A 21,388-nucleotide genomic window follows, 5' to 3' on the forward strand; every position below is an offset into this window, starting at 1 on the left:
AGTCAAGAACCGTTTCTGTCAGACGTGTCCGATTCGAGAACTGAGGAGCTGATGATAACTGTGCATGTGTGATTCAGAGTGAAGAAGACTGACACACAGACTGATTCTTTTGGTGATTGATTCTGAACTGATTCTGTGCTAATGTTACGACCCCAGGTAAACCGATGGCTTGAATCAAGGGCAATCATCACAAATGACACCATTACGTAGAGCGCAAAAGAACCGGTGAACCGTTTTCTTCAACCGGTTTATTGAATCGAACTGTCAGAAAGAACTACTGGTGATCCAAAAACCGATGCAACCGGTTCTTCTCTCGTGAACGAGTCAGTCTATTGTTCATTATCTGGCTCGGCTCGGTGTTCATCTTCACAGCAGTTCAGTCAGTGAACTGTTTTGAGTGCATGCATTACTCCGGGATATTGGTTTGTTTTGAACTCAGTATCAGCCACAATAAAAAGTTAACAGCTTAAGTCATTTGTGGATTAATGCGTATTGGAGAAGAGAACCGTTTTAAAGGATTCAGTTTGATTTGGTGAACTGGTTCAAGAGGATCCGGTTACATCGAATGATTGGTTCGCAAACCGGATATCACAAACTGCTTTGTTTTGAACTCTCTCACAACAGACACGGTAGAGAAGACAATGCTGAAATAAAGTCATAGTTTTTGCAATTTTTTGGACCAAAATGTATTTTCGATGCTAAAATATCTTAAACTGTGTTCTGCAGATAAATGGAGGTCTCATGGGTTTGGAACCTAATTTTGATTATTAGGTGAACTAACCCTTTAAATTTGTTTTATCCGAAACATTAAAGTGTTACAAACATGCAAAAAAAAAAAAAAAAAAAGGAAGGGGATCAACACTTTTCAAACCTGTGTGTGTGTGTATGTGTATGATCTATTAAAATCTTCCTCCCATTCATCTAGTGGCTCTTTGTATCTGCCATCTCCATGATATGAACAACTCAATAGAATTGAATGGCAATTAAAAACATGAATTTTATTTGTGACTATGTGGCAAATCTTGGATGTTTCAGGGTTAGTTAATTATGTCAATTTATTTTTAGATCTTTTTTTGGACAATGCTGCAAAGGTAAAAGCTTTTATTCACTCAGTTAATGTGTTTTTCATCACCGTTTGCATTTAGATTTCCCCCTCAAACGCTGAAGTGAAATTCATGAAATTATGCATCACATTGTGAGATTATGTCTGAAACAGTCTTTGTCTTAACCATTGTTTTATTATAGTAAAAGTTTTTTGGCCTTTTGATTACCATTTCCATAACAGTTTTACTTCAAATACCATGATTAAACTATGGTTGGTGTAGCAAAACCATGGTTAATCTGTTGTTACCGTGGTTTATCTATAATCTAAAGCCATTGTTATTTTGGACAAAATGTTTCCCAAATGTTTTTATTTATTTATTTAAATTTATATTTATTTTTTATGGTATGTTACCGTATCACTAAATACGTCATGCTCCCCACTCCAGTCCAGTGGATTGCGGAAATGCGCCATTAAAGAAGAGGAAGAAGACGCTGCATTTTTTTCAGTTTCTGTTGTTTTTTCTTATACTGTCAATGGTTTTTACTGAAACATATGTGTATCTCTTAAAGAGGTTCGACGCACAAATGTACAAGAAATCAGCTGTGGGCCATTGACGGGTTTCTTTTTGTCACCTCTAACGTGCTGGTTAAACTGGTCCTCATAAATCCGGAAAAAAATAACTTACTTTGCGGAAGCCCCATCCACACAGCTCCTCCCCTTTGGGTTCATCAAAGTGAAAGTAGAATCCATCGGTTTATAAGAGGATTTTAATGAAAACAGAAACCTCTTTACACTGTATTTTTAATGGAACCAGATGGAAATCCGCATTATGAGAAACTATCCACAGATATGTTTCTACACAGGTGAGTGTTTTACAACAACATCGACGAAACGACGTAGCTGACGTTATTTCCCAGAAAAGATTCAGGCCTAGACAGGCGTTGACGTTATTCTGCGAATAGCTCGATTTGCTGTCGGAAATTTACGGATTTACAGAGGTTTCGAAAGAAATTGGTTTCCTCTTGCGGATTAGCAGCACGTTTTATGGCGTAAACTGTTTTTGGCTCCAAGTAACGGTACATGAGTAACATTTGTGTGGTGCAGTGTGACGACGGACGTTTACTGGATAAGTTTATGATTTCACTTTACCAGACAAAAGTCATTAATAAAAGAGTATGTGAATTAAATGCATTTGTTGTGTTCACATTCACTTCACAGACCAGATCCTCCAGAACCCAGCTGTGTGTCCATGAAGAGGCGACTGGTCAATGGATCATCCACCTAGGCTTAGTGGACACAATGAAAAGTCAAGGTAAACAATCTACAAAACCGTCTGTCTTAATCGTCTGTGTTGAAATAACTTTTTTTCTGTGCCTTTTATTCAATATATTAAAATACAATAATTAATAAATCTGATAAATGGCTTTATACGCTATAAAAGCTGTATTTACTATTATGTTTTAAACAATAGATCACATATTAATGGAATAATTGAATGAGATAATTAGAAATGTTGCTGTGCAGGGAAGATGAAGGGTGAGTAGAGACAGGGATCTTTGCAGAATTTATTTCAATAAACGAGGGAACCCGACAGGCAAGGAAGCACACAAATGCAGCATAAATGACTTTGCAGTTACACAAAGACAATAAACAACAATGATCTGATTAAACTGAGGAGAATAAAAACTCAGAGTGACATTCAATTAAACATGACACTGGTGATAAAACCAAATGAGTTGATATGGAAATAAGTGAGAACACAATGGAACTCATGAAAAACAGAAAATAAACGCTGCAAACAGGAACTAAGATGCACTGGAAGCTGAAAAACTTTAAATTAAGGTCTCAGATCAGAAATGATCAAACATAGGTGCAACGTGTGTGTGGATAACATTGTTGTGTTCATCTTCAATGCACAGACCAGAACCCAGCTGTGTGTCCATGAAGAGCGACTGGTCAATGGATCATCCACCTAGGCTTAGTGGACACACTGACCTTGGGTTTAGGTAAACACTGTACTAAACTTTTTTGTCCTGTTACATCTTTGTTGAAACAAAGACATAATTGTTCAGTGTAGGGTTGTGCGGATAGACGATAGTATCGTGTATCGACGATAGTCAGAGATATCGACATAAGCTGATTTCTCTGTCGATAATCAAAACGATATTAGGGCTCATTTTCCTATTAATGTATTAGATTATAATAATAATAACCTATTTTTATTTTCATTAGGCGGCTTATAATTCAGCTATCAAACTGCCCAGCTGTTTCACTTCAGCACCGCATTACACACACACACACACACAGACACGCGCGAGCGCAGGAGGATTAGAGCCTGTAGTCGCTGAAGTTGCCCTTTTACTCTGATAACTCATTAAATCCATGAAATGAAAGAGATAGAGTAGGAGTTGGTGTCCCACATATTTAATGGCTGGTACACAACAACTCACTCTTCTCATACATGAGAGATTAACTCTTTCGTGGCGTTACAAATAAAGACAAAAATAATAACAAGGTGGCAGAGCGAATTTATCATCCATAGAGGTTCTCACGTAGTCGTACTCTTAAAGACTGATCAATTAACTTATAACACTCACTATGTGGTAATGACGTAGAGGGACTATGTGAGAACCACTGTGGATGATAAATTCGCTCTGCCGCCTTATTATTTTCATGCACACCGCACTATAATGTGATGCATGCAAAATACATAGTTTTGGCCATTACAAAGTCTCCATCCACAAACAGACGTACATCGTATGCAGATTATGCAAGGTATTTCATTACACTTTAACATGTAAACTGAACGGCCTGTATATGTGCAATATTTTAAAGAGCCCTCACTAACTGAGTTTAATGCCACACTTATGTTAAAAAAGCATCTCATTCTTGTTTCTGTGGCAGTGCGTCGAGCTCGTCATGAGGCGTGCGGTCCGAAGCGCTGTATGACTAATGCAGCAGTTCAATTCAACTTTACTCCAGATACATCAACTTACCTGTTTTAAATACTTTATATTTAACGTGTTCGTTTATGTCCAATATTAGTGTTAAACTGTTGGACTTTAAATGAAATCTACTATTGATTTTCACCGTTGACTGATTTGCAGAACATTTAGACTGATAACTTCTGCGTGCAGATGCAGCAGTTTTGTCACAGGACGCGCGATATGACTGTTGTGTCCGAATCTATATGTACTAGCTGTTTTAAATACAGTATTTTTATATTTAACGTTAGTTTATCAGTATGTTTGAAAGTATAGTTTTTTGATTATTGGTGATTCCATAGGTTCTCTCTCGCACACCTGCGTGGTTTTAAACACCAAATAGTTCTGCTATGACAAGAACAAAGTCTCTCTCTTGCTCCATGCATGATAATATTGTGTATCGTCGATCTCACGGGCTGACGATATGACGATCTGAAAAATGACCATATCGCCCAACACTAGTTCAGTGCCTGTACTGTATGTAGTGTATTTCAGGAGATATTAATTGCAAGATCTTAATTAACAGCTTTGATATGTAGATGTGTACTTGCTGTAAAATCTCCAATAGCATATTAATACATGTTACATAAAATACATATTAATGGGATAATATATTCACCTGAATCAGACAGAAGTCATTAATAAAAGAGTATGTGAATTAAATGCATTTGTTGTGTTCACATTCACTTCACAGACCAGATCCTCCAGAACCCAGCTGTGTGTCCATGAAGAGCGACTGGTCAATGGATCATCCACCTAGGCTTAGTGGACACACTGAAAAGTCAAGGTAAACAATCTACAAAACCGTCTGTCTTAATCGTCTGTGTTGAAATAACTTTTTTTCTGTGCCTTTTATTCAATATATTAAAATACAATAATTAATAAATCTGATAAATGGCTTTATACGCTATAAAAGCTGTATTTACTATTATGTTTTAAACAATAGATCACATATTAATGGAATAATTGAATGAGATAATTAGAAATGTTGCTGTGCAGGGAAGATGAAGGGTGAGTAGAGACAGGGATCTTTGCAGAATTTATTTCAATAAACGAGGGAACCCGACAGGCAAGGAAGCACACAAATGCAGCATAAATGACTTTGCAGTTACACAAAGACAATAAACAACAATGATCTGATTAAACTGAGGAGAATAAAAACTCAGAGTGACATTCAATTAAACATGACACTGGTGATAAAACCAAATGAGTTGATATGGAAATAAGTGAGAACACAATGGAACTCATGAAAAACAGAAAATAAACGCTGCAAACAGGAACTAAGATGCACTGGAAGCTGAAAAACTTTAAATTAAGGTCTCAGATCAGAAATGATCAAACATAGGTGCAACGTGTGTGTGGATAACATTGTTGTGTTCATCTTCAATGCACAGACCAGAACCCAGCTGTGTGTCCATGAAGAGCGACTGGTCAATGGATCATCCACCTAGGCTTAGTGGACACACTGACCTTGGGTTTAGGTAAACACTGTACTAAACTTTTTGTCCCGTTACATCTGTGTTGAAACAAAAACATAATTGTTCAGTGCCTGTACTGTATGTAGTGTATTTCAGGAGATATTAATTGCAAGATCTTAATTAACAGCTTTGATATGTGGATGTGTACTTGCTGTAAAATCTCCAATAGCATATTAATACATATTACATAAAATACATATTAATGGGATAATATATTCACCTGAATCAGACAGAAGTCATTAATAAAAGAGTATGTGAATTAAATGCATTTGTTGTGTTCACATTCACTTCACAGACCAGATCCTCCAGAACCCAGCTGTGTGTCCATGAAGAGCGACTGGTCAATGGATCATCCACCTAAACTTAGTGGACACAATGAAAAGTCAAGGTAAACAATGTACAAAGTGTTTATCTTATTACATCTGTCAAATGTAATGCAATAATGGGTTTTCAATGCCTATATGCAGTGCATTTCAGAATGAAGGTCTTAAATAACAGCTCCAATATTAAATTCATTGTGTATAGCCATTTTTACGATACAAATCATTACAAAGCAACTTTACAGAAAATTAAATTTCTACAATATTTAGTAGTAGCTTATAAGTGGTGGCTGTCAGTTTGTGCACATATGACAGGATTTTTCAGAAAAATTCATACAAGACGTAGTCAGCCAGACGATGAACATTATTAACAGCAATTATTATATGATGCAGTCTCACTTGTAGCAATATTTGTTAGTTCTGTTGTTGATTCTGGATTGTAGCGTGGTATAAGGCTAGTTATGTACGCAGGAGCTAAACCATTTAGGGCCTTATAGGTAAGTAATGATAATTTGTAACTGATACGGAACTTAAAGGGTTAGTTCACCAAAAAATCAAAATTATGTAATTAATAACTCACTCTCATGTCGTTCCAAACAAGTGAGACCTCCATTCATCTTTTGAACACTGTTTAAGATATTTTAGATTTAGTCCGAGAGCTTTCTGTTCCTCCATTTAAACTGTGTGTACGGTCTACTGTCCATGTCCAGAAAGGTAAGAAAAACATCATCAAAGTAGTCCATGTGACATCAGAGGGTCAGAATATGTTGAAGCATCGAAAATACATTTTGGTCCAAAAATAGCAAAAAATACGACTTTATTCAGCATTGTCTTCTCTTCCGTGTCTGTTGTGAGAGAGAGTTCAAAACAAAGCAGTTTGTCAGATCTGGTTCGCGAACTAATCATTCGATGTAAACGGATCTTCTTGAACCAGTTCACCAAATCAAACTGAATCATTTTAAACGGTTCGCGTCTCCAATACGCATTAATCCACAAATGACTTAAGCTGTTAACTTTTTTAATGTGACTGAAACTCCCTCGGAGTTCAAACAAACCAATATCCCGGTGTAATGCATGCACTCAAACAGTACACTGACTGAACTGCTGTGAAGAGAGAACTGAAGATGAACACCGAGCCGAGCCAGATAACGAAGAAACGGTTGACTCATTCACGAGTCAAGAACCGGTTGCATCAGTTTTAAGATAACAGGTACTTCTTTCGTTCGATTCAATAAACCGGTTGAAGAAAACTGTTCACCGGTTCTTATGCGCTGTATGTAATGATGTCATTGGCGATGATTGCCTTTGATTCATTACATTAGCACAGAATCAGTTCAGAATCAATAACCAAAAGAATCTGTTCGGTTCAGACGGTCTGTGTGCAGTTTCTGTGCTGTGGTGGGGCCTGAAACCTGACTGAAATTCTTCATACAGATCATTTTTGTGCAGGAAGGTGCTCAATTGAGCAGACACAACTTTGAATGGAAGATTTGAAATAGGCCTATAATTTGCCAGTTCACTAGGATTTTGTTGTGGTATCGTAATAAGAGGCTTAATAACCGCCGGGTTTAATGGTTTTGTTACGTGACCTAAAGACAATAGCGAGTTAATGATATTGAGAAGCGGTTCTTCTGCTACAGGTAACAGCTCTTTCAGTAATTTAGTGGGTACAGGATCTAATAAACATGTTGTTGGTTTACAGTGATAAGTTTATTTAGCTCTTCCTGTCCTATATTTGTAAAGCACTGCAGTTTATCTTTGGGTGTGATGGATGAAACTGAAGTGTTAGATGCTGTAGAATCTACATTCGCTATTGTATTTCTAATGTTATCTATTTTATCAGTGAATAAATTACTATTAAACGTTGGTGGAATATTTAAATCAGGTGGTGTCTGGTAATTTGTTAACTTAGCCACTGTGCTAAATAAAAACCTTGGATTGTTTTGGTTATTTTCAATGAGTTTGTGTATATGCTCTGCCCTAGCAGTTTTTAGAGCCTGTCTATAGCTGGACATACTGTTTTTCCATGCAATTCTAAAAACTTCTAAATTAGTTTTTCTCCATTTGCGTTCAAGACTACGAGTTACTTTCTTGAGAGAGTGAGAATTACTGTTATACCATGGCACAGTACGTTTTTCTCTAACCTTTTTCAATTTTATAGGGGCAACAGCTTCTAATGTATTAGAGAAAAAAGTGCCCATGTTGTTCATGTGTATTTTTAGGTACAAATAGCAGTTGAGATAGATCAGGCAGGTTATTTGCAAATCTATCTTTGGTGGCTGGAACAATTGTTCTGCCCAGACGGTAACGCTGAGACATATATCAGTGATATGCAGTATGCATTATGCAAGGAAATGGTCTGTAATATCATCACTATAGCCCCTTTCACACTGCCATTCTGGCAAATACAGGGGTAAAGTGTTCCTGTAATTGTTCCCTGGTCGCTAGATTTGGCACTTTCACACTGCCAGTGATGACCCGGTATATGTGCGTGCTTTCATACACAACCCTTGAAGAACCCGTAACGACACGTGACATCAGCGCGTGACGTGTAATGTACGAGTCGACAACTGCTTGGCACGTTATACTTTAACTGAAGCAAGCAAACGATCTCGGCGTCAACGCGGAAAGTGAGGAACTAACTGATCTCTGCTTCATTACAGTTTGCACATATGTTTTCGTCGCGAATGTTGATCTTCCTTCAAAACAGCCGGTAAAAGAGTCGCGCGATAACGCGCGTCATCACTTCGATACGGAATTAGATCTGGCTTTTGTTCACACAGCGCTCGTTCCGGATCGATTACCGCAATGTTACTATGTCCCCGACCCGGGTTCAATTCGGTAATCAATTCCGGGACATGGTTGCTTTCACACAGAAGGCGACCAGGCAATGTTACGGGAATATTGCGGGTCCGACGTGCAGTGTGAAAGGGGCTTTTGAGATACAATATCTATAGCAGTAAGATTGATTCCATGCGATATAATTAAATCTAGTGTATGATTAAAATGATGAGTGGGCCCGGTGACATTTTGCTTGACTCCAAAAGAGTTTATTAGGTCAGTAATGAAATCTGCAAATTCTTTTAGGAATTCTGTATACGGCCCTGGTGGTCTATACACAGTAGCCAGAGCAAGAGATACATTAGATTTCTTTTGCATGTCTGACTGTGTGACATTTAGCAGAAGTATATCAAAAGAGTTAAACCTGTATCCTGTTTTCTGGGTAACATTGAGAATATCACTATATATTGTTGCAACACCTCCTCCACGACCAGTCTGACGGGGCTCATGCTTATAACAGTATTTTGGTGGAGTAGACTCATTTAGACCAAAATAATCATTTGGTTTTAGCCAGGTTTCAGTCAAGCAGAGTTCATCAAAACTATTATCTGTGATCATTTCATTTACAATAATTGCTTTGGGTGTGAGTGATCTAATATTTATGAGCCCAACTTCAAAAATTGTTTTTGATCATTTATTTTACAAATTTCTGGAATAATCTCGATAAGATTTTTTCAATAAATTTATATTTTGACCTCACTATTCGGGGAACAGACACAGTCTTAATAGATTGTACAGCGCAAGTACTTTTATCATTTAAGTGGGGAGAACAAAAGTCATCATAATAGTTATTTGAGACTGAACCCTTAAATAATCACAATTATATAATGAAAGCCATTAAAGAAACAGACAGTTAATCTGTAATAATGGTGATAATTGGCAAAGCCCTAAAACAGACAGTTATTATTTTTAGATAATTAATCATCAGCCAAATTTCATACTTGTGACGGCCCTAATTGTGAGAGTTAAATGTAGTTGTTATTTTTATTATTCTTTTTGGTGCACTAAAAGCATTCTTCGTTGCTTCAGAAAATTACAGTTGAATCACTGGAGTAACATGGACTATTTTTTTTTTGTATTTAAATGGAAAATACATATTTTTAAATGATACGATTAACAAATAAAACATGTTAATGGTAAATGGTTTCTGAATAGTTTTAATAGTTTTTAAACATTAAAAAAGGTGTACCGTGTGTGTGTGTGTGTGAGACAAGGCCAATGCATCAAAACAGTTCAGTTTAATCACCGTTAATGAGCTGCTTTAATTAATGCACGTACGTGCACACACAGAGATCTGAGATCGTGCTGTGCAAAACATTTAGAAGCTCATAAACTTAACCCCTTACTAGTAACCCCCCTTTTTTGGCATGGAGACAGAAATTACATAACCAAAATAAAAAGGTTTCTGCTCATGATTCTTTCTAACTAGATACATAATTAACCTTTGTTCACAAAGCTGACACTTTAAAGTTTACTGTTCAGGAATCAGAATCACTCAGACTGTTATGATAATAGAGATATATAAGCTCAAACATAAAAACAAAAATAAAAACATAAAAAACATTTGTTTTAAATGTATTTAAAAAATTGTTGATGTAGGAAATGAGTTTGAAAACACAGTGTAGCTAAGGCCACAAGTCTTCCAAAACTTCATAAAAAATTTCATAATCGAATCTGTAAAACTGTGAATTTTATTAAATATTTGTGATGTCATGTGTGTTTTTAGAGAAGGCTAATCAGATTGATTTATGGCACTTGTCATCCCTGTAAGATCTCACATGTAAACACTTCTGTGTATTTTGTGTGTGTGTTGGCTTTGCAAAACTCCCCGATTCATTGTTGTATTGTTCTCAGGTACGACACATTATCCGCATTATTCTATTATCATTATACTTTTGTTTTTATTCCACCTTTATTAGCATTGATTGTGGTTTTTCAGGCTTTACAAAGCAACAAAGCAGCGATCTCACTTCAGTCTCTCTTTGCATTTAGCCCTTATTTATCAAAAGTCTTACTTTAAAAATACAACAAAACATTTTCTTACGACCTTATGTGAATTATTGAGACAAAAATGCATTATGAAGAAGAAAAGCACCTGCTATTAGTAGCATCGGAGCTAACGTTAGCATCGAGCTACATCAGGCAATTTATGAAATTATTAGTACACTTTTACTCAAAACTCACTTTAAACGCCGATCGAGTGTTTATAATAACTTCTTTTAGCGATCAGGGGTGGAATTTGGTCGTTTACTGTTGTAAAAATATATTATTTGTAGCCTTTTTCATCGCTGCACAAGTTAGCATTTCTGATGTACATTTTCGATTTTTTTTATAAAAACGCCCCAGATCTCAAAAAATTCTCATAAAAAGCTTTACTATCGTAATCGCGGGTTTATTATTCGGATATTTCGTGTGTACAGAGGTGTTTCAGTGTTGTTTTGGCCAGATAACTACCAGGAAGTGTGCAGGAAGCATGTGACACGATGTGGCGGTTTCCGGTTATGACACTCTAAGATTGACATTGGGAAGACCCTATTGTGGAAATTCTAATTCAATAACAATTTGTAGAGACTGAGAATGAAAAACCAAACAGAGTTTTGTCTTTGTATTGCTTTAATTCTCTGCAGAGAATGATCTGGTTTACACACAGCTTCTGAGTCTGTGTGCAAGGAGATAACACACAGACTCACAGACCACTTTTTATAGAATGTAAAAAGATACATTGAAGGACAGACTAGGACCTTTGAGCCAATTATGTTGCTCAGTGCACATCACATCATAACACATCATCTCATGCACATCTCATCGTAGATGCCTGGTAACTCTCAAAAACTGCCCATCCCTGGTACACAGTTTCCCCTCAAATGTTGTTTTTCAACCTAAAGCAGTTACGTGCACAAGTTACATAAAATAATAAATGTCCCTATGGACTATATATACTAACTTATTCATTGTATGTTTAAAAAGATACTTAAATGAGATTAATGCAATCAATGCCAAATTAACAAAACTAAAAATTTCCATAATCGCCCAATCGGAGTCTGTGTGACACACAGCACGAGCTCACACCACTGCACACACACACACACACACACACACATACACACACAGATCGCTGGGAGAGGCTGTTTATCATCAGATCGCATAAATCAGTGGAAAATGAATAGAAACGACGATTCTGTTTGAAGAAATATGAAGTAAACATCAGTAAATATATCCATATATCTCCGCAGATATGCATCTTTGGTCTATAAATCCTTATTGACGCTGTTCAGTGAGTCTATGTGAACACAAATAAACCGCTGCTGAAGTGACTGAATATGAATGAGTGGTGAATTTCTATTCAGAATGTGGCATAATACAGATTTATTATTTTGCACTCCTGACATAAATCACTAAATATCTGTCACTGCAACAATGTTTTATCAAAATATTGGTCAAATATCGAAGCTAGAGTCTTTAAACTTTCAATTGATGCACAGTTTGTCCAGATGAAGTAAGACAGTGATGTTTAATGTGCTGTGAAAGTGAAACAATAATAAACTGGGGCCGTTGGCGATGTTTGCACGTAAAGGGATTAATTAATCGATACTGAATTGCTACATTATATTTCTCAACAAAAAGAGGGCAAAATCACCATTGTTTTAGACATCTCTCTCTCTCTCCCCCTCTCTCTGTCTCTCTCAAAATAGCCATATTTGAGAGAAATTTTCACCACTGGATATAGGTTAGCTTTAGGTCATTTAACATTGTAAAAAGTATTATAAAAAGTTGACTTAAATGATTTGCAGCTTCATCTTAACTCGCTCTCTTTAACGTTAAACTGACGCTTTGCACTCTGCTTCTGTGAACAGTAAACTCCGCCTACTTTGTATTGGGATTGCTTCAAACCGCGGACATGAAAACAACCGCAGACTTGGCAACACTGGTTCAGGTGGAGCGGCAGTTACTACACAAAATCGCTTTCAAAATCGACAAAGAATCGCCTGCGATTTTAAAATCGATGTTGTGTAGATTGTCAGTGAATTACGGCTCGGTGTAGTAAATGCTAACCAGTGTTGCCAAGTCTGTGGTTGTTTTTCATGTCCGCTGGTCGAAGCGACCCCAATACAAATAACGTGATATTTAGCCCCTAAAATGCGAATTTTACCAAGGCAACCCTGCTAAAAAAACTTATATTGTAACACTGGGAAGCAATTTTTTTCGGGGAACCTTCTGGAAATTGTTCTAGTTTTGGACTAGTTTTGAGAAGCAACTGGGCAGGATTTGTTGTGAAAACCTGGCAACCCTGATCTGAACACACGTGCTGGAGATGTATACTTCTAATTACAGGAGCGTCTTTACTGATGAGATGTGCATGAAAATCGCATTCGATTTTTTGCACAGCCCTAGGATGAGTAATTAATGACAGAATTTGACATAATTGACAATTGTAGGGAAGTGAACTATCTCTGTCTCGCTTAAGTCCAAAGCTGTTCTTAACATTTCTAACACTAAACTTACTAAATACAGTGTCTTGTTTCACTTATTTTCATTTAACACATGTATTAGACATCACATACTATACAACCTTAGACAAAGTCAATAAAGTAAATATATTCTCAATATAATATAATATTCAATATAAATATATTTCTACACACATACAATTTCATACTTTGCAAAAAGAAGAAAAAATTATTTCAATCTAACATTACAATGACATGTGATCGTAGTGGTTATTTTGTAACAATTACATACCTGCAGTTTATTAAAAGACAGGACAGGGATTAACGGCACACAACAACACTCTCTGTTCCTTGTTCTGCGAGAGTTGCGAGAAGAGAGAGAAAAGTGAACCTCTGTTCCCATTAATACTGTAACTGCAGCTGATTAATGACTCAAAGATGATACATAGCTACAAATACACAACTGAAAACATAAAATGACGATATACTTTAGACAAGTTTAACTGCATGACTTTTTAAGAACATAATCCACTTTTATTATTTTATTTTATTAAATAACCAAAATTATCAGAAAAATACCGCAATACAAATGGCGCGGGCGGTAACTTGAATCAACTCATTAACACAAAACTCACAATATACTGAAAAATAACGCCAAACGAACAGATTATTTGACTCAATCCAGCATCTAAACATGTCATCCACTGTTATCCACCACAATTCAATCTGATATATTTTAACTAGGGCCGGGACTTTAACGCGTTTATTGAGATTAATTAATTACGCAAAAAATAACGCGTTCATTAAGATTAACTAATTGCAGAAAAAAATGTCCCGCATTTTTAATAACTTATTTGTGCACCGCGGAACGTTTCTCACTGGATGAGTTTCGGTGGACTGATTATACTGGAGCACCAACTAGCGTTCGCATATCACCGTAGCACACATCGAGCCTCAAGTATCACCTCAACGCAAAACATATAGCAGCTACACTTTATGTTGAACTATATATTATTTTGTTGGTGCAGCAGTTTATGTTGAACTCTTTATTGTTTTGGCCAAGGTTATTGAGAGTTGGACTTAGTATGTTATGGCCTCTGAAGCAACAGAGAGATGTTTTCTAATAGTCAGTGTTTCCAATGTTCTGAATGTAATTGACAGTATTGTGTATTACTTAAAAAACACTTTACAGAAGGTTCCAACACTTATAAGCTTTCTGAATTTCTGAAATGTACTATTTCTAAATTGTTTCTAAATATGCTATTGCTACACTTCATGGCAAAAATTGCACTGGTCTGCTAGACTTGGTTGAACAAAAATAAACAATATTTTGTTGCTTAAGCTTATGTATTCAGTCATTATTCAATGGTATACTATAAATCCATGTGAAAAAAAATTACTTCTCACTGTTCTCAGGTCAAATTTATTTATATGTGATTAAAATGCAATTAATTTCGATTAATTAATTACAAAGCCTCTAATTAATTAGATTATTTTTTTTAATTGAGTCAAGGGTATCCTGACATTTTATCATACCCTGTCAGATTTTCCTACCCGGGTTTACTGCGCACGCGCACATCAATGTCGCGTCCTTTGTCTCATGCTAAACAACGATATTTAATGTATCTGCATTACTGTAAGGGTAGGTTTAGGGTTGGGGTAGGTGTAGACTTTTAATAAAAACGCAATCTAATTGGTAGAAAATAATATTTATTGTTGGTTTCCTGTAGCTGTATCCCTTCTAGCTACAACCGTGAATATAACACATAATTACTGTATTTGCAGTACTGTAAGGGTATGATTAGGGTTGTGGTAGGTGTAGACGTTAATAAACCATAACTTTACAGTAGCATTTTTCGTTGTGGAATTGTACTACCCACTGTTTTAGTGGGAGGTAGGAAAATCTGACAGCGTAGGACAAATCGACAGAACACCGGCCCCAATTTTAACTCCATGTCACAGAGCACATTTGCAACGCACCTGTCTCGCTCAAGTCCAAAGCTGTTGTGACGAGAGCGGGATGCGATTGGGCAATTCAATTAAGGAAATGACATCACACAACATAAAATACTATACATTATTTTTAAACCAAAATACACAGTTTCCGTATAGTCCTACAAGTTTGTTAATAATGACATGTATGGTGAAACATGAAAATAAAAAATAATTAGCTGGAATGGTCAAACTCAAAACACTACACTATAATAGTGATTATTTGATCATGGATGTTGTGAAATGTCCTTCATTTAGTATAAATATTAGTCATCTGAACCCAGCTGTGTTTCTATGAAGAGTGACTGGTCAGTGGATCATCCACATAACTTCAGAGGACACACTGATTTTGGGTTTAGGTAAACACTGTTGTATACAGTCATTGAGTCTGTAGTCAAATGCCCGAAGACTCCAGGAATATAAAATCAGAAGCACATGCAGATGTAACCATGAGTGTTAACTTGTGAAGGGAATACGTTATACAGTACTGCATCTACTCTTATTCATATTTCCATGAAATGTTCAGGCACAAGTTTCCCTGGTTTCCTGATTTCTGGTGTATCCTTCATTTAGCATAAATATTAAGTTGATTAATATCTTTAATGTCATCATCACATTAGCTGATTCTGACTTTCCTTCATGTTTTGTTTCAGTTCAGTCCAGAAGCACAGACCAGAGTCATCTGAACCCAGCTGTGTGTCCATGAAGAGCGACCGGTTAATGGATCCTCCACTGAACTTCAGAGGACACACTGGTCCTAGGTTTAGGTAAACACTAAAACAGGATACATATTTTTTATTGTACATGTTTATATTCAATGTTTTTATTACATTTAACAAACATTTTTGCAGAGTCAGGATCCTGGTGCTGGTATATTTAGTTTTTTTGGTATCCTGTCACACGTTTATACTTTCTTTTAGTTTTGTGTTGGTTTTGATTCTGTGAGTGTTTCGTGGCTGTTGTATTTGAAGCATAGGGTCAGGATCCTGTCCTTTCAAATTTTTATGGTGTTGGATCCTGGCACTTAAACTTAATCTTGCTATATTTCTATTTGGTTGAGCATCGGTTATCAGCAAAAATCCATGCAGATAGTTTTCCGGGTTAGTTTGCTGGAGCGGCTGAGAAGGGTCTGTTTTCATTATACAGTGTGAGAGCGGCCTCTAGTGGCTGAAATCACTGACAGAAATCACTGACAGACATGTGATGCTGCACACTGAAGAGAGCAAGAAACTTCAGACACAGATTTAAATGCAGCTGACAGAAAATTCTGTCCTGCCACAAACCGTCATTCACATAGTTTTCCATAAAATTACATTATATTCGCCCCGAATCATTATTAATGTACATTATGAATTTTATATTGAGCATTTTCATCAAAACATTTGTCTTTCTGTGGCTCTAATGAAGTCTGTATGCTTTATTTCTAGAGCTATAATATAGATCGCCCTTTTCGTTTGCTCCGTTTTTTAAACACTGAACTTAAAATTTATCTTTGCCTCATTGTTCATTCTTCAAGTACATTTGTGTCCGTTTGGTGATTAAATAAATTTGGTGATTAAATAAATTTGGTGATTAAACTCTTTTAGACCGCTGCTCGAGTTGAACGCGACACGTCCAGAGTGTGTGTGATACCAGTGAGTTCTCCTAGACTCAGCGCTGCTCTTTTATTCTGATTAGATAATCATTAAGTGTTCATTCACAGAAGCAGTTCAAGTGTTAATAGGGCCCTACAATTATACCAGCACAATGTTTTAATTTTCAGTAATTAAAAGATAAATGAAATGAATGTTCCATGCCTTGATTTGATCAAATGTTTTTTAAATACACGCAGAATTTCTGAGTTGAAAAATCACAAGGCTTCTTTAAGAAAAAAATTACGTTGTTTTATGCATTCAAATAATTACACATGCTAAAACACAGAATTTTGTAACAATAAAAAATATGGTGATAAAAAAATAAAACATTTCATAGAGCCCTAAACATGTAATTTTTGTTAAACTTTTATTAAATTAATGTGAAAATTTACAAGTTTCATGATTTTAATTAATTTGACTTAAATGTAACTCTTAAAAAGGAGTGGAGAAAAATTTAAATGGAAAAAAGTAACTAAAGCACTATTTTAGTATTTGTTCTGTTTCCATTTTAAAAACTATTTATTAATGAATCGATATCAGCCAGTGTGGTCCAACCTAGCTATCGGTATCAACAAAATCCAGTATCGGTTGACCTCTATTATGTACTATAAATATACAAATTCTAATAATTTATGATTTTTATTTTATCTTACAGGCATGACCATGAACACGAGCCCCTCAAGTTATTCAGATCAAATCTGCAGAGGAAGTTTGAGTGTCTGTGTGAGGGAACAGTGAGGCAGGGAAACCCAACACTGCTGAATGAGATCTACACAGAGCTGTACATCACAGAGAGTGAGAGCGGAGAGATCAATAATGAGCATGAGGTGAGACAGATTGAGACACAATCCAGGAGAGCAGCAAGAGAGGACACAGCCATCAAATGCAGAGACATCTTCAGACCTTTACCTGGACAAGACAAACCCATCAGAACTGTGCTGACGAAGGGAGTCGCTGGCATTGGAAAAACAGTCTCTGTGCAGAAGTTCATCCTGGACTGGGCTGAAGGGAAAGAGAATCAGGACGTCCAGCTCATATTTCCACTTCCTTTCAGAGAAATCAATCTGATGATGGACAAAACACTCAGTCTTTTGGATTTAATGCATATTTTCTTTCCTGAAACCAAAGAAATGAAACCATTCAGTGGTGAATATAAAGTGCTATTCATCTTTGATGGTCTGGATGAATGCCGTCTTCCCTTAAACAACAGCAGTGAGACTCTACAGGATGTGACCAAAGAGACATCAGTGGACGTGCTGCTGATGAACCTGATTGAGGGGAATCTGCTTCCCTCTGCTCTCATCTGGATCACCTCCAGACCAGCAGCAGCTGATCTCGTCCCCTCTGAGTGTGTCCATCGAGTGACCGAGGTACGAGGCTTCAGTGATCCACAGAAGGAGGAATACTTCAGGAAGAGGATCAGAGATCAGGGTCTGGCCGAGAGGATCATCTCACACCTGAAGTCATCAAGGAGCCTCTTCATCATGTGCCACATCCCTGTCTTCTGCTGGATCTCAGCCACTGTTCTGGAGAAGATGATGAAGAAATCAAGGAGAGGAGAGATTCCCAAGACTCTCACTCAGATGTACACACACTTCCTGATCATTCAGACCAACATCAAACACGAGAAGGACTATGAGAAGAACGTGAAGGATGAAGACATGATCCTCAAACTGGGGAAACTGTCTTTCCAGCAGCTTGTGAAAGGTAACCTGATCTTCTATGAGGAAGACCTGAGAGAGTGTGGCATTGATGAGACTGAAGCATCAATGTACTCAGGATTGTGCACTCAGATCTTCAGAGAGGAGTTGGGCTTGTATCAGGGGAAAGTCTTCTGCTTTGTTCATCTGAGCATTCAGGAGCATCTCGCAGCTCTATATGTGCTGCTTTCGTTCCTGCTGGACAAGAGAGATGTGCTCAATGAAAGCCTCAGCTCAGAACATTCACATGAGTTCATATGTCACACAATATCTGACCTGCATCAGAGAGCCGTGGACAAGGCTTTACAGAGTAAGAACGGACATCTGGACCTTTTCCTCCGATTTCTTCTGGGTCTCTCGCTGGAGTCCAATCAGACACTTCTGAAAGCTCTTCTGACACAAATTGTAAACATCCCGTTCATTAAGAAGAAAACAGTTGAGTACATTAAAACAAGAATAAAGAAGAATCCCTCACCAGAGAAATCCATCAATCTGTTCCACTGTTTAAATGAACTCGGTGACCAGTCTCTCGTCAGTCAAGTCCAGAAGTATCTCAGATCTGGAGGTCTGTCAGGAGCCAAACTGTCCTCGACACAGTGGTCAGCTGTTATCTTTGTTTTGTTGACCTCAGAGCAGTTGGATCAATTTGATTTGAGTAAATACATAAGCAGAGACCAAGACCAAAACCACATGACTCCTGATAAACTTCTTCTGAAGCTCTTGCCTGTCGTTGAAGCCTCCAGATCAGCAAAGTAAGTAGCACTGAGTGTAATCTTCAGATGTGTGTGTGTGTTGAAACGCTGTTTTTCTTTTCTCTATTGTCAGTGGTAGTATCAATTTCAACCCTCTAAGCGCCAAAGCCACAAAATTGCAACAAGACGTCATACTTAATAAAATAGACTGTAGTTCGTAATATGGTGTAATATCTCAATTGTATTCCAAACAAGAAGAAACAAGTGATAGTTTTGTCCCTTAGCCCAGCGAGGATGAGGGTGGCAGGGGTGAACGTGGTCGTAGTCTCCAGAGTAGATCTGTTTCTGATCACACAGGCTCTAAGAGCCGCCAGCAGACAGTACAGGTGCCGTCAGTGTAGAGCAGGTCTGTGTGCTGTGCAATGAGAGGTACCATACTCTCAATGACTATAAACGTGTCACCTAGACACCTGATTGGACTGATAGCTGGACAACTGACCAAAAAAAATTGATGCATGCATTTTGGCATGGCATAGTGTAATAATAATTTACTACTTTTTCTTGTTTTCCAGTTTGTTTGTTTGATAGTTTTTTTTTATTATTATTTCCTAATTATTTGGAATAAAGAGACAAATAGCTAAAAAAAATGTTTCGAAAAAGTTTAAACATCCATTTAATATCTATTATTTCCTGAATATTACAGATGACTCTACGCTACTCTTCACATGCGTTTTACTACTATTTAATATAGTAATAATTTAGAACTTTCTACTTTTTTATTGTTGGCTTCCTCTTCTCTGATCATTTGGAATGAGGATAAAAACACACACACAAAAAACATGCAAATAAGTTCAAATAGTGTGTTATTCTGTGTCAAAGAGTGTGTTATTCTGCAGGTTGATTCAGTGTGGCGTCACAGATGAAGGTTGTGCTGCTCTGAGTTCAGCTCTGAGATCAAACTCCTCACAGCTGAGAGAACTGGATCTGTCTCTCAATGAAATAGGAGTTACAGGAGTGAAGCTGATCTCTGATGCACTGAAGGATCCTCACTGTAAACTGGAGACACTGAGGTAAGAACATGCATTAATTTAAACTAAAACTATTATATATTAGGTTCTTTCATCATATAATTTAAATTAGGGACAAGGGACACAAGGGACACTTCACCCAAAATTAATGTAAATGGATGGTAAGATCAGAGTTTAGGCTTCAAAAACCATCTAGAAACCAACACAACTATAATCCACAAAGACCCCAGTTGATAAATCAGTGTCTTCTGAAGCAAAACAATATAGTTGTGTTCAGGGGTGTTGTTAGACCTCAAGCTCTACTGGGACACAGGACCCCATTACTTATTTTATTTATTTATTTATTTTCTTGAAAGCCTGCTGTGTGTAAGAAGTGTGCAACACAATGCACTGTACAAACTTGTGTTGCTTAAACCAATATTCCTACATTCAAACAATAGGAAGGAAAATTATTGATATCTTTTATATACATAACATGAACATTAACATTGTTTAAGGCATACACTGTGAAAACAGACCCGTGTGCAGGTTTTTATTTTTTATTCACACTGATAAAAGGTAATCCTTTCCAATAACTTTAAACTGTTTTTTTTTTGTTTTTTTTTACTTTTTATAAGGCCATTTTTTTCTAAAAGTGACCATTATCTTTTGAGTCAAATTCTTTAATTTAATCAGTGAATTAGAATAAAACATTTGGGCTGTTACCAAGCAAATGAAATCAACACAGAAGCTGCATCTGAAGTGAGACTTTGATGTATTTACACACTGTTTAATGCAGGACATGAATGCAGTTAACCTGCACTTACAAATGCAGAAATAATTATTTGATATATAAAACATATAATGTTGATATTTAAAATGATTTAAAACATGAAAAAAGGTTGAAATGTGAAATTAAATCTGCCAGTAGGTGACAGCAAATCACTGTTAATAAGTGAGTCTTTATGATTGAACTGAATCATTTAAACGGTTGATTCATTCAGGAACGAAACACCATCATGTTCTGCTCAGAGATGCAAAACTGTGCTGTGGCTGTGTTTGGAATAATTTTGTTGGCGAAATAGTTAAATATTAATATTATAAATAAATATTAATTTCATATCTGAAAGTACAGAACCCATAATCGTTTTTCACAGCAACACTGCAATATTACAGACTTGACAGGTTTTCCCGAGACGTTTCCTCTGATGTCTGAGACCTGTCTGGCTGAGGATGTACAGTTTAAC

General features: G+C 36.7%; 1 protein-coding gene across 4 annotated transcripts in view; it reads left to right on the top strand.

Annotated features, from left to right (window-relative positions):
• Positions 1-1,770: 1,770 nt before the first annotated feature.
• Positions 1,771-21,388, top strand: part of LOC113075098 (NACHT, LRR and PYD domains-containing protein 12-like) — a 131,382-nt gene continuing 111,764 nt past the window's right edge. For 2 of the 4 annotated variants that reach the window (XM_026247822.1, XM_026247823.1), the window contains exons 1-9: positions 1,771-1,908; positions 2,264-2,357; positions 2,965-3,051; positions 4,724-4,816; positions 5,424-5,510; positions 5,803-5,895; positions 15,762-15,875; positions 17,398-19,194; positions 20,031-20,204. In XM_026247822.1, the coding sequence (XP_026103607.1) occupies positions 2,314-2,357; positions 2,965-3,051; positions 4,724-4,816; positions 5,424-5,510; positions 5,803-5,895; positions 15,762-15,875; positions 17,398-19,194; positions 20,031-20,204 (2,489 nt within the window). In that variant the 5' untranslated portion in view covers positions 1,771-1,908; positions 2,264-2,313. The remainder of the gene's footprint in view (positions 1,909-2,263; positions 2,358-2,964; positions 3,052-4,723; positions 4,817-5,423; positions 5,511-5,802; positions 5,896-15,761; positions 15,876-17,397; positions 19,195-20,030; positions 20,205-21,388) is intronic. The other 2 variants (XM_026247824.1, XM_026247825.1) reach the window with 1 other exon arrangement.

This window comes from Carassius auratus, unplaced genomic scaffold (genome assembly GCF_003368295.1).
Source record: "Carassius auratus strain Wakin unplaced genomic scaffold, ASM336829v1 scaf_tig00016366, whole genome shotgun sequence".
Classification (NCBI taxonomy): Eukaryota; Metazoa; Chordata; class Actinopteri; order Cypriniformes; family Cyprinidae; genus Carassius; species Carassius auratus.